The 14,163-nt window shown below is 31.5% G+C and overlaps 1 protein-coding gene across 1 annotated transcript in view; it reads left to right on the plus strand.

Annotated features, from left to right (window-relative positions):
* The window catches only part of LOC124536663, a 52,825-nt gene that overhangs the window by 29,016 nt on the left and 9,646 nt on the right, over window positions 1–14,163 (plus strand). Inside the window, exons 2-5 of the mRNA XM_047113214.1 lie at window positions 3,681–3,904; window positions 5,925–6,078; window positions 8,533–9,810; window positions 11,027–12,210. Coding sequence (XP_046969170.1) covers window positions 3,681–3,904; window positions 5,925–6,078; window positions 8,533–9,810; window positions 11,027–12,210 — 2,840 coding nt within the window. The remainder of the gene's footprint in view (window positions 1–3,680; window positions 3,905–5,924; window positions 6,079–8,532; window positions 9,811–11,026; window positions 12,211–14,163) is intronic.

The raw sequence follows: 14,163 nt of genomic DNA on the forward strand, positions 1-14,163 counted from the left end.
ATAAGTAAAATAATTATTATCTAAGAATAACACTATCGCTTTTTATTTACAAATTGGTGAAAGTTAATTTCAATTGCATTTAAAAAATAAAACAAATGCCGTTTACTAAACATGTAGGAAAATTTAATTTAGCAAAAATTACATTAAAACATCACAAATTATACCTACCATAAAGTGATTTAAACAAGGAATTTCCACGGAATTCAATGATGCACTTGATTCATTCATCTCCTAGAATCATTCGTTTATTACCATTCATATATTCAATTCAAACAGATCAAGTGTACGCAGTTTTATTAGATAATAACAGGCAGAGATCTGTCGACGGGGTATTGGATTAACTTCCGACACTAATTGGTACGTGTCAGAACATTGTCATCGTTATGGACACCTTCTAGTTATGTTACGGCAGTCTTGTTATTTATTGGATCATAACTGTGATGTATGTTTGTGTTTCCCTAATAAATGCAAACGTTAATCAATTATTAATAAAAGCATTTAATTATTTATTGTTGATTTTTTAAGTATATCAATTGATAATGCGCGACGAAACAATTTAAAGATTCAGTGTTGCCAATTAAAATCGGACAGTTTCCCATTTCAATTAAATTCCGTCATTTAATTCAATCGCTTCAGACAGCAAAGTAAATGTGAATTTTATTTTGAACGCAACACATCATATGTACGTTATTTTTATAAATGACAAAAATAAATAAATATAAAAAATGAATAGGATTTCATTTCTTAAATTAGAAAATAGGATTTCATTCAAACAATTGCTCTGACTATTCAATATAATCAATTGAATAATATCGCTAACTTGGAACTGGTGCCGGCTTCGAATTACTTTAAGTATTTCGAGACCCATACTGACTCTGACATATAGAGTGCACTCTTTATTCCTTCACTGTTACAGATTAAAAAAACCGAAAATATTATTTCTTTTTTTAAAGAACAATTGCAATATCAATTAATTGAATTAATAGTATAAGCTATAAAGCAATTAAGTATAAAGCTTTTATTAGAAGACGTCGACATCAAAACGTCAGGTCATTCTCGCGACATACATACATACATATTACTGGGCGACCCGTAAGCTATTGCGCTATATTTCTTTTTTTATTTAAATTCAGAAGGACTTAAGTCTTTACGTGAATTCCGAGGCATATTAAAAATCCAATAATTTTTCATAGTCTCACCTTGTATGTTGATCTAAGCTCTCAGAATTTGCCTCATTGTAAGCTCGATATTGCCCAGTGGTTAGAACGCGTGCATCTTAACCGATGATTGCGGGTTCAAACCCAGGCAAGCACCGCTGATTAATGTGCTAAATTTGTCTTTATAATTCATCTCGTGTTCAGCGGTGAAGGAAAACATCGTGAGGAAACCTGCATGTAACCTGCAACAAATTTCATAGAAATTCTGCCACATGTGTATTCCACCAACCTGCTTTGCGTGGTGGAATATGTTCCAAACCTTCTCCTCAAAGGGAAAGGAGGCCTTTAGCCCAGCAGTGGGAATTTACAGGCTATTGTTGTTAGCTATTCTCTACGAGGTAAGGTATAGTTTATAAACAAGACAGTAACAGAAAAGTTACGACGGAATTGTATCATTTGAACGGAATTTGTCGTGTTTAATTGTGAGCATTCGTACGGTCACTACATCGAGCTGAGCCATTCGCTGCGAGCTCCGCGTGCTTCGCGATGGAATCCCTTTGAGCGTTACGTTACAAGTCGGTACAGTCGACGTGTAGTTGCGAGAACTACAGCATATCACTTTGAAACTCTATCTAATATCTATTTAATGATCACGGACCGAGACAATTCAATGGATAGAAAGACTCGTAACCGAAAATCACGAGTTTTCAACGTTCCATACCTTATATGAGTTCAAGAAGAAAATATACTTATAATTATTAAGTGACACTTCAGCAAAAACAGCCCTAAGACGATTTAGAAATGGCAAAGACCGAGAGCAAGGCATAATAAAATCGTAATACACAAAGTTGTGCATAAAGGCTTGTTCAATATCTCGAAGATTCAAACGCCTGGTCGGATCAATAAAAAGTTATTGAGTTTTTGTGTCGAAAACTTCTCGCTAGATGCCCGGTGTCTGAGAGTCCGAAATGTAAGGGACATTTCGAACTTGGAAAACACGTAAAGTCGTTTGTCATGCGATGTTCTCCTTCCGGTCGTGTCGGGATTGCTATCCTATATGATTGTGAGAATGAGGATGTATATGATGTTTTTTCGCCGGCGTTTTTTCGCACACACACATATATATAGTTATAATATTATAGGTCATAATTGTGTGTGTGTGTTGGCTAACCCTTCAAAATGACCGGCAGGACCGAAATCGTCAGATAACTTTAAAAATTAAAATAAAAACGTGAAGTTCTTTGATTTCCATGCCTTTACGGACACTCTGTGCGAGTTATTTTTGGTAGAATCAATTTTGAATCCAGTAATAAATTAAGAACGATATACACAAATATTTAAAATCGATTACACAAAGGTCGAGCGAATCGAGTAAAGCATGTTTTGATTTTGAATTGGCCTTTGCTAAAGTTGCAATGCCTTTGTTGAAATTAATCTGTCACTTGACAATTTCGCTCTTAGTTAAATTATCTCATTTATGCGAGTAATAAATATTACGTTGTTGCTATAATGCATTCAGGTTAGAAGAATTTCATAATGAGTGCATTTGTGTGTCCTCGTTGTGATTGTATCAAATACGCTTTATCATGAAGTCGGCCATCTGATTCTATTTTTAAAACATTTCACATTCTATTAACTTTGTTTTAATTTTAATTTTAATCTATTTCAATGTTTTAATACAATAAATTATTATGATAATTCTCTAGGACGTTTATAATATTGCATAAAATTAAAGACTATTTGACACTACGAAAACTAAAATGTAAAATTGGTTTTTTATTTAAGAAAGCGCGCCATATTGTCCAAGTAACCTTTTCGCACGCTATTCAAATATGGAATTTTGAATTTGATATTTTTCGTAAAATATACTAGAAATAAAAAAAAACAACTTTTACTGGGTTTACTTTACCTCTACTAAATAATATAAAATGGATTTTAAAAACCAGTCAAATAGCCTATTGTAGTACTTTTAATGAAACTTGATTAAATCGTACGAACACTGTCACTCATCACTATTGCATCATCAAACAGTAGTACTTAGTGTGTTATTCAAATAGAGTGAGCTAGTATAATTACAAGCTTGGAGACATAACGACTTAAGTACAATAAGGTTTTATAGTTATTTAATGAATGAATGAATGAATTATTCTTTATTGCACACCACAAACAAAAAACAAAAAAAAGATTTGAGATATTTACTTGAAAGAGTAAAAATTTCTAACTTACGTAAATAAAAATATTTCCCCTCCGTGCTCGAGTAATATGTCGGTTTTCATGGGTACGCCACACCGAGGTCCCGAGTTCGAATCCCGGCCGAAACGGTATACAAAAAGTTCATTAGTTTTTTATGGTTTATTGGGTCTGGGCGTTTATTGTACCCTCGTTACTTCTAATTTTCCAAAACACAACTTAAGCTACTTACATTGGAATCAGAGTAATGTTAGTGATGTTATTTACAGTATAATATTTATAAAAAAAAAAACATATTCCTATATAATCATAACGTATTGTTCATCATTCCAGACGCGACTATCTCACATAGCAGCTATCCTCGCGATAGTGGCGCTGTCTTCAAGCAGCATCGTCAAATCCCCGAGCAATGATGGAAAAAATTTCGAACTCTTAATACTCCACAACAATGACATGCATGCGAGGTTCGAACAGACGTCGCAACTCAGCGGCGCCTGCACTGTCGCTGATAGGGAGGCTGGGAAGTGTTACGGCGGCTTCCCGAGAGTCGCGCACGTGTGAGTAATAATAATAATAATTAAAATCATAATAATAATTAATGCAGAAGGCAGTACTCCTCGGCACGGCGCGTATTGTGAGGAAGTTCCTCTCTTTGGAGCCCTGACCACCGGTGGCTTAGACCCTGTTCCCGTCACTGGTTGGCCTCTGTATTTTATATTTTTAAATATATTTTATACATATGTTTGTATTTTATATTTAAAAATGTAATATAATATGAGTAAAAATAAATAAATAAAAACTATTAAAATCATGTTTATATTACTTCGTGAGACTTACTTACTAAGTCACAAATACATATCAGAATATACTTTATTCAAGTGGACTTTTTCAAGCACTTTTGAATCGTCATATAACAATTAAGTGAAGCTACCACCGGTTCGGAAAGTAGATTCTACCGAGAAGAACCGGCAAGAAACTCAGTAGTTACTCTCTTTCAACATTCAAAAAAATACAGTCATGTTAGTTAATACAATTATTTAAATTAATATTAATATTAATGTTATCTAAATACATATAATAAAATTGTAGTGTCTGTTTGTAATATTAAAATAGCCCTTTTTTACTCAATGCATATGTATACATATACCAAAATAACATTTTTACAATTTTTTTTCTTTTCTCTGGAACGGCTGGAACGATTTTGACGGGACTTTCACTGGAAGATAATTGACATAATAAGGAGTAAAAATTCAAACGCGTACAAGGTCGCGAGCACAGCTAGTCTATCTATAATCATGAATCAAGATACGATTATTTGTAATGCCTAACTTAGAAACTACTAAGCCGGTATATAAAAAGTGTTGCCACAATAATAAAATAGTCTATAATTTACGTTTTACCTGCTTTAAAATTATACTGTTGGCTAACATGCATGAATTTCTTCTATAGATAAATACATACATATTCATTGTTATATAATTATTTGTGGCTTCATTATCTACGGTCTATTGATTAGCTCATAAGGCTCTAGAAACGAAGACTTAATTTTAATGACTAAGCCGGATAGTAAAACTGTTTTTGGTGATTTTGTCAAGAAATTCTCAGAATTTAGTTTGGAAATTGGCAGTAATTACACTTCAGGGCCTCGAAAGGCAGATAAAGGCGACTACTGCCAGGGCCCTTTCCGGTTCCGTTTGCTTTACATTAAGAGGACAAAATAAAGAGAGCACTGTACATATATGTTGTACTATTTTTGGAAAGAAGGTTTCGTTTGCTAGGCTTACAATAAAGTTAACTGGCTGAAATGGTATCCTTACTCAATGGTAAGGGAAACGCATTATGCTTCCTTTAGACGACTTTACCCTCTGTTTTTTTTATCTCTGACTCTTTTTATATTATAATACATACGGAATTTATGTTAATTATTTTGTCATTGTTATTCAATTAATCTCAATTCTCAAGCGTTGTTAATAATAATAGTTATTTAATTGTTGCTTGTTTTGAAATTAATAAATAGTACATAGGTATCTGCACAACTCTTTTCTCTGAGTTCATTCTCAATACACCTGAGTTTGTAAGAGTTTACTAATCAAAGTCAGAGTCTTTATCCAATATATCTTTCACCGGTTCCTACTCTAGAAGAACCAGCGAAAGAATTGTTTTTTTTTGAACTAAAATTTAACAACCGCTTTTTTCATATAGATATATTTTTTGTTTTTTTTTTTTTTTATATATATAATAGCCTAAAGGCCACCGTCTCGTTCCAAAAATATTAATACACCTACATTTCTATGCATTTACATTATCTTTTTTTTTCATCTATGTATATCATTGCTACAACTGTATGATTTCTCACATTAATTACTCTTTAGATTGCGTCGGAAAATAATGTGTGTAGAATATGTTATTAAACTGTATTATTATTTTACTTTTGTGTGTATTCTTGTAATTATTATACGAAATACCAAATAACACGGTTTTTTTTCAGTTCTGATTTTTTTCTTATAAAAGAGTTATTCTGAGAATAAGCTTAACTTTAAGAAAAATATACTTAAAATTCTATCGAAATCATTTCAGAGTAAAGGAAGCAAGAAAGGCAGCAGCTTCAGGAGAGGGCCCACCAGTCCTGTACCTTAACGCCGGAGACACTTACACGGGAACAGCCTGGTTCACTATCTATAAATGGAAAGTTGCTGCTGAATTCCTTAATGCTTTACAGCCTGATGCCGTTGTGAGTATACAAGAAATTAATTTACGTTTGATTTACAATTTTAGCTGTGTCATAGAATTGTCGTTGTGTAGTCTTTACAGTATATCAAAATATAATACACAGTCACACGCAATTTTTTTATTTTATAATTGTGCTTGACGCACAAAATATTCTGCCAATGTGACATTTGCTATATCTTTAAATGGATTTAAAAAAAAAAGTTATGAATATAATTTATATTCTTTTTATTTCAAAAAAAGAATATAAATTATATAGCTGTGTCATAGAATTGTCGTTGTGTAGTCTTTACAGTATATCAAAATATAATACACAGTCACACGCAATTTTTTTATTTTATAATTGTGCTTGACGCACAAAATATTCTGCCAATGTGACATTTGCTATATCTTTAAATGGATTTTAAAAAAAAAAGTTATGAATATAATTTATATTCTTTTTATTTCAAAAAAAGAATATAAATTATATAGCTGTGTCATAGGATTGTTGTGGTGTCGTCTTTACAGTATAAGAAAAAATAATACACAGTCACACGCAAACTTTTTATTTTATAATTGTGCTTGACGCACAAAATATTCTGCCAATGTGACATTTGCTATATCTTTAAATGGATTAAAAAAAAAATCTTTTTTTGAAATACATTTGGTTGTTTCTGAAGGATTTAATTATAATTAGTATTATATTATTTTGTACCTCGTTGCGGCTTATTACGTCTCCTGTTACGCATGACGTGTTACTCGAGACAATACGAAATGTCCACATTATCATGCTAAGATGTGGCGTGTTGACAAAGCCTGCACATACATACATATACGTATCCAAAGCCGTGTCTGATTGTTCCTACGTGTAACGCTTTGTTGTATTTACCACTTACTGTTAATTATGGATCAATATTATTTCATTATATACGAATATGTTATCGAGAATATAACAATTATTTGATTTTGATATGAATATGTAAATATTAAATTTACGTAAACTCATTTCTTGTATATATTAAATAGTTTTACGCTCATAAAGTATTTCAAGTAACTGTAATTATATGAAAGGAAAAATTCCAACTAAAATATCAATTTCAAACTTAAAAGAAATTGAATTAAAAAAAATACGTCATACAATTTTAATGAAGCGCGGCGAAACTGCGGTAAAATAACAAAGAAAATTATCGTGAATAATCATGTATTATCTATCACGGCTTCGATTACGACAGGTCGTTAAATTGAGGCAAACCTCCGTAGCGCCGGTCCAACGTATTATTTCGCATTAAACGAGAAATCGCTTACTGGACGAAACTTGATTGTATGCTCGAGTATGAGTTTTTATTATGTTGCATTTGGTTTTGTAAATTGAACAAAAAGTTATATTTACTGAATTAAAATTAATTTAACAGATTTTGTTACAATGTATAGTTATTAGGACTAATTATACATACTACATTTGAGAATTATTTAAAGCGTTGTGATATCAAAGTTGGTTAATTTCAGTTAAAAATATTACTGAATAAAATACCATATATTTTATGACGTAGCTCTTTCAATTAATCATTCAGTTTTAATAATGATTAAGTTAATGTTTATAACAACCAAAAATTCACACGCAGAATTCAATTCAACGCAATTTCATGCAAAAAGCAGAGAACATTTCAGAACTAATAAAGCTCCGGAACACAAAGCTGGAATAAGTCAATCAACAAATGGAGTGGCATTTTCATAGCAAAATTTTCTATCGTTGACAGCGTAGCGGAGTTATATTTAATATTACAGGCTATGTACTACATAGGACGTTATATACTGTGGAAAATCAATACTTGTTGCGTCACGTCCGGTTACATAATGTGAAATGACACTGGCTCTACGTAATGTGTTTGAGTGTGTTGCCTTTATTGGGCAATCGTGATCCCGTCAAGCTTACACATATATACAAACATAGTCTGTGCTGCTTTTGTCTTATGTTTCGTCCTTTGTATTGTTGAGTTTGGTTTATAGTTTGAATGCTTATGTCAAATATTAGAATACAATAGTACTTAAGTGATAAGACAAAGAAAACCACATATCGATCAACACGGATGAACCCTCAAATCAGATGTTACTGTATCGAAAGGTAAATGACTTATAAGTAATTGCAATAAAACGAGATGTGTTTTAAAATCTACTAACACTAACTTATTATATATAGTTAATAGTGGTAATATTGTCTTGCTTGAAACAAACATGTAATTATGTGCTTGTCATGTGTTGCAAAATGTTAGCTTTGGGTGATGGTTTTGTTTTTATCATAACATTTTGCAAATGAGCTAATGTGTTAAAACACTTATCATCTAATTTCTACTAACCAATGAACTAACAAAATGTATATACTCAATAAAAATCATCAGCAAATAAACTTAATTCAATAACAAATATTACATAAATATAAATGTTGTTGCATGATAATTAACTCAGAAATATTGTTTTTCAGTCACTTGGGAACAACGATCTAGAAAAAGGATCCAACAACCTTACACCTTTCTTAGCAAATTTGGATTCAATTATCTTGGCTAGTAATGTCATCTTGAATTCGGAGGAAGCGAAGCTGAAAATTAAAAAATCTGTAATAGTTGAAATCGAAGACGTTAAAGTTGGTATTGTTGGTTATCTAACTCCTAAATCTAATTTATTAGACAGTACGGGTAATCTTGAGTATATTGATGAAGTGATTGCCGTACAAGATGAAGTAAACAAACTGAAACAGCTAGGCATCAAAATCATAATAGCCTTGGGTCAGTCTGAAACCAGAAAAGACGTTGACATAGCTTCCGAAGTTGACGGGATCGATTTGGTCATTTCTGGTCATCACAATATTTTCTTTGCAAATGGTACAAATGCTGAAGATAATTTCGAAAACGCCATCAAACCAATTGTTATAACACAAGCGTCTGGAAAACAAGTCCCAATAATTCAATCATACGCGTATAACAAATATTTAGGAAAAATTATTTTGTTGTTTAATGCCGATGGAGAAATAACTAATTATCAAGTAGATTCCATATTGCTCGACCAATCAGTACCACAAAATATAGAAATGGCTGAAATTGTTAGGAGAGCCAGCGATCAGCTCGCTCCATTAAATACACCAATTGGTAACACTCTTGTTGATCTTGATGGAGATACGTGTGGCGTTGAAGAATGTAATTTTGGAAATTTAGTGTTAGATTCGGTTATTTTATACTATGCTGCCAGATATCAAGACGAAAGGTGGACTGACGCTCCTGTGGCAATAATAAATGGAGGTGCATTCAGTGGCAGTATTTCCCCAGAAAATCGTCCGTCCCCAGTCAGCAGAGCCGATATACTTTCAGTTATGGCGGAATCACAAAATTTAGTTGCCGTTACAATGAATGGAACAATACTCAATCAAGTTCTCGAACACTCTGTATCTGATTACAGACTTAGCAACCCGTCGGGCCGGTTCCTTCAATTTTCTGGAATTAGAGTTACATACGATTTAGCCAAAGAACCGGGATCTAGATTGGTGAACGCGTTAGTGCGTTGCTGGGATTGTTTGATACCTCAATTTTTCACAATTGAAAATTGGAAGAGTTATAAAATATTGATGCCGGCTTCTTTGGCTAATGGTAACAACGGCTACACTATGCTCGTGGGTTTACCAAGTGAAGAACTTGATTATGATGCAATAACCTGTACAACGGAATACATTGGAATGAGAAGTCCAATCTATCCAGAAATCGCAGAGCGTGTCACTTTACTTAACAGGGAAGCAGCACCTGATTCTGCAGCTGCATTGAGTTCAACTATAATGTTATTGGCGCTTACTATGTTACCATTTTTAATTGCCTGACTTTATATTTCAAATTGTTAATTAAAATGAACTGTTGTGTACATTTATATTAAAATATTTATGTATTCGTTACATTCTTACCACAAAGAAGAGGAGAACAGCCTTAACCCAGATAAGTCTAAAAATTTATATTTTTTTATTTATTGGAAATATAACTTGCATGTAACAAAAAATACTTTTTCCATGACTCTAATTACATTGTAAATATTTTATTATCTTCTTTTCAGTGCATGTATCTCAAATATAAAATGTTTTTTTTAAATAAAATGATTATAAGATCACATTCTTTGAATTAAATAAATATTTGAAGTATATTTTCTGACAGGAAACCCTCAATTATGTAACGAAAGAGTATTTATTAATGTGATATATATTGAGTTTTAATGACTATCGCCATTTATGGACACAATATTGCACTATCGTGTCTAATCGACTATGATTATTACTTCATTTGAATAGTGAATAAAGTGTTTTATTTTTATTTTTGAGAATTGAAAAAGGGCTTTCATTTTTATTCTAATTAAATTAAATTTATTACGACAGTATCAATCTAGCGGTATCAACATCACAAGAACTACGTCACTGACAATACTTATCAAATGAATATACTAAATATTAATATCTAGTAACCATATTTAATCCTTATCCAGAGAATTTATGCAAAATTAATAGCCAGACAGATGAATTTTATAAATTTTAACGAATCAAAGCTATTGTATCAAATAACAGGAATAAATCATTAATTACAAATTCTAAAACAAAGTTGTAGGTATAAGTTTCCTTGGGCTATTATTCAGTATAAATGGTAAGTTTACCCAGAATCAAAGTGAAACAGGTTTCGATTTTTCAAAAGTTACTAACAACAACAAAAATTAATTATTAAAATTAAATCTTAAAGCTACTTTTTTCAAAGTGTCAAATATCTTCCTTCCACCTTCCTTTATTCCTATATAGAATATTTTATCTGTCTTAACTAAGGTTTTTTTACTATGCCTCTAGGGTAAACTATAGTCGCTAATCTATATCTTACATTGCTTATACTTATTAAACTCTCCAATTCTGCTATTTATTTATATCTATATTATTTATATGAACTTTTGTCTTATTGTTTCAGTCATTGGGAAATCATGAATTTGATAATGGTGTATCTGGCTTAACACCTTTCATAAGAAATCTAACATGCCCTGTACTGGCTGCTAACCTTATACTTACCAAGGAACCTAACCTGGAATTAGAACATAACCTTATGAAGTCAGTGGTGTTTACTATTAACGGAACTAAAGTAGGTGTTATTGGATACTTAACCCCTGAAACAAAAGTACTGGCAGTAAAAAACAATGTAGAATATATAGAAGAAATAATTGCGATTCAAGAAGAAGTAAAGAAACTTAAAAATGAAGGCATTAAGATTCTAATAGCTTTAGGTCATTCTGGATTTTTAAAAGATTTAGAAATAGCAAAACAAGTTGAAGATATTGATCTTGTTATTGGAGGTCATACCAATACGTTCTTATGGAATGGCACAGCGCCAGACAGCGAAACAATACAAGGTCCTTATCCAACAATAGTAAAACAAAAATCTGGAAGAATAGTGGCGGTGGTTCAAGCTTACGCTTATACAAAATATTTAGGGAAATTACATCTGTTATTTAACTCTAATGGAGAAATAGTTAAATTTGATGGCAACCCAATATTATTAGATAATTCTATACCACAAGATCCTACTGTGTTAGATATTGTTAATAGATACCGTGAGAATATTATTAAAATATCAGATGTACTAATTGGCATCTCTTTAGTAACTTTAGACGGACTAACCTGTCGCTTACAAGAATGTAATTTAGGTAATTTGATAGCTGATGCCATCGTCGACAAATATGCTTCAGAATATAAAGGAGATGGTTGGACTGACGCACCCATCTCTATTGTCCAAGGAGGTGGTATTCGCGCATCGGTAAGCCATGAGGAAAAACTGATTAATATTACAAAAGGAGATCTGTTTACAGTAATGCCGTTTGATGGAAATATCGTGAAAGTAACTCTAAACGGGTCAAATATTATAAAAATGCTTGAATACTCCGTAGCTAAATATAACATTATCCGTGCACCTGGACAATTTTTACAATTATCTGGCTTAAAAGTAGAGTATGATTTCAAAAGACCTCCAGGAAAAAGAGTTGTAAATGTTGAAGTGATTTGCGGAAAATGTAAAATACCTACCTATACACCTGTTAATACGTCCGAAAGTTATAATATTTTGATGAACGATTTCCTTTCGATGGGAGGTGATGGATTTTCTATATTCCTAGGTTTACCTTCTACGACTCTAGAATATAATGAATTACAATGTACAGTTGATTACATTAATAAAATGAGTCCCATACATCCAGCCGTTGAAGGTAGAATTGTAATACACAACATCGAAGACGCAAATAATGCTATTCGAAGAACTGTATCTATAATTTTAGTACTTTTAAGTTTAGTTAACACTAAATTATTTTAGGAAATATTCGCCTATAACTTTTTTAAGATACGTAAATATATACAGTAAATATTTTGTTGAAGAGTATTTTATGTCATGAACCAGTATTAATTATTGTTCCTAGTTTAAAAAAATGTAGCAATAGTAATGTTCCTAATGTCCTCATTGATTTTTATTCACTCAATGTCTATCGATCAGAATTATCTCAAACTATGCTTCGATCGATAATTTGAGATACGATAAAATGAATAACATTATCTTCGTAATTATTTAAATGCTATTGTTTTATTACTAAGGTGTGTAACACAAAAAAAATCTTTTATATATAAGTTACCACACAAAGGTTCAATACGATTTTTGTAATTTTTTTAAGTATTCCAAAAACAAGCACTAATCAGCTGTTTAAAGGGGATGCAGCATATTTAGTAATATTATCTTGTTCCTTACACGTACATCTCAATGTCCGCATTTAACTTTTATGCATTTTCAAACAAACATAACGATATCAAATGTTAAAAACACAGTTTATAAGTTGAACAGAAATAATTATTGTCCTATTCTTAAGAGAATAGAAGCCCTATTATTAAGAAAATAGAAAGAGAAGAAAAACAATCAAAACCGCGCAGGTTTCTTAGGGCGGTTTTTATCTCATAATATTATTAAAGTGCTCCTTTTTTATCTGTGCCACTTATATGTCGGTGAATTACATCCTGTAACCTTCTATGAATTACATCGTCTGTTAAACTTTTATATATATTGGTTTAGTCGTTTTTCTCAGTTTGTTAATACGAAAGCAACGACTCCTCATTAATTCAAAAATATTTAAGTGGTTATTGTTACTATATAAGAATATAATATTATGCATCAGCATTAAATTTAAATCATTTTGTTATGTATTCCAAATATATCATGTGAAAGTTTCAAGTTATTTATGATAGAAAAGACTTTTTTTAACTTACAACAATAATGTGATCTGTATTATATAAGCTTAAAACCTTTCACATGTGCAAGAGTCAAAGAAATAATAAAATGTTGACTATATGCAAGGTGTTTTCTTAAAAATTGGTTATTCCTAAATCTTTGACATGTTTTATTATTAATATAAAGTTATCATCACGACTACTACCTAATCAAAGAAAATGTTTCAGACAAGATTTCGACGTAGACGATTTTACTTCTTTTTAGGATTGTAACAATTATTATATTCCTAATGATTATCTTTAAGTTGCTGTTAATTTATCAATAGTGATAAGATTTAATTATGCTTTTTGTGTCTTGGTGTTAGATGTAATGATTATATATTTATGAACAAAATGTATCCTTGGTGCTTGATCTGTAATTGGCCATGTAACCTCTGAACGACTTCGATTGATATTTTGGCCAAAATAGCATGACTTGGGATAAAAATAAAGTGGAGTTCCATATTTATTATTATATCTATAAAATACATCAATAAATATAATGTGGAGGCCTAGGGCCAGAGCCCTGTCACCGTCCCCTATTATATCATCAAGAGTTTAGTTCTTTTACCTGTATTTTTTGTACATTTGTTTTGTCTATACAATAGTTCAAAGCATATGTATGTAGTCCTGAAATTATTAAGATATTATATATATATAGGATCCATATTACTTATATTCACAACAATGTTTGTTTAAAGATGAACAAGAAAATCATATAATCTAGATAAGACTAACTCTGCAGGTAGCTGGCACCTGACAGGCTGTGCACATTGAGAACCTAGTATTATATAATCTACTCGGTAGGCA

This window comes from Vanessa cardui, chromosome 17 (genome assembly GCF_905220365.1).
Source record: "Vanessa cardui chromosome 17, ilVanCard2.1, whole genome shotgun sequence".
NCBI lineage: Eukaryota > Metazoa > Arthropoda > Insecta > Lepidoptera > Nymphalidae > Vanessa > Vanessa cardui.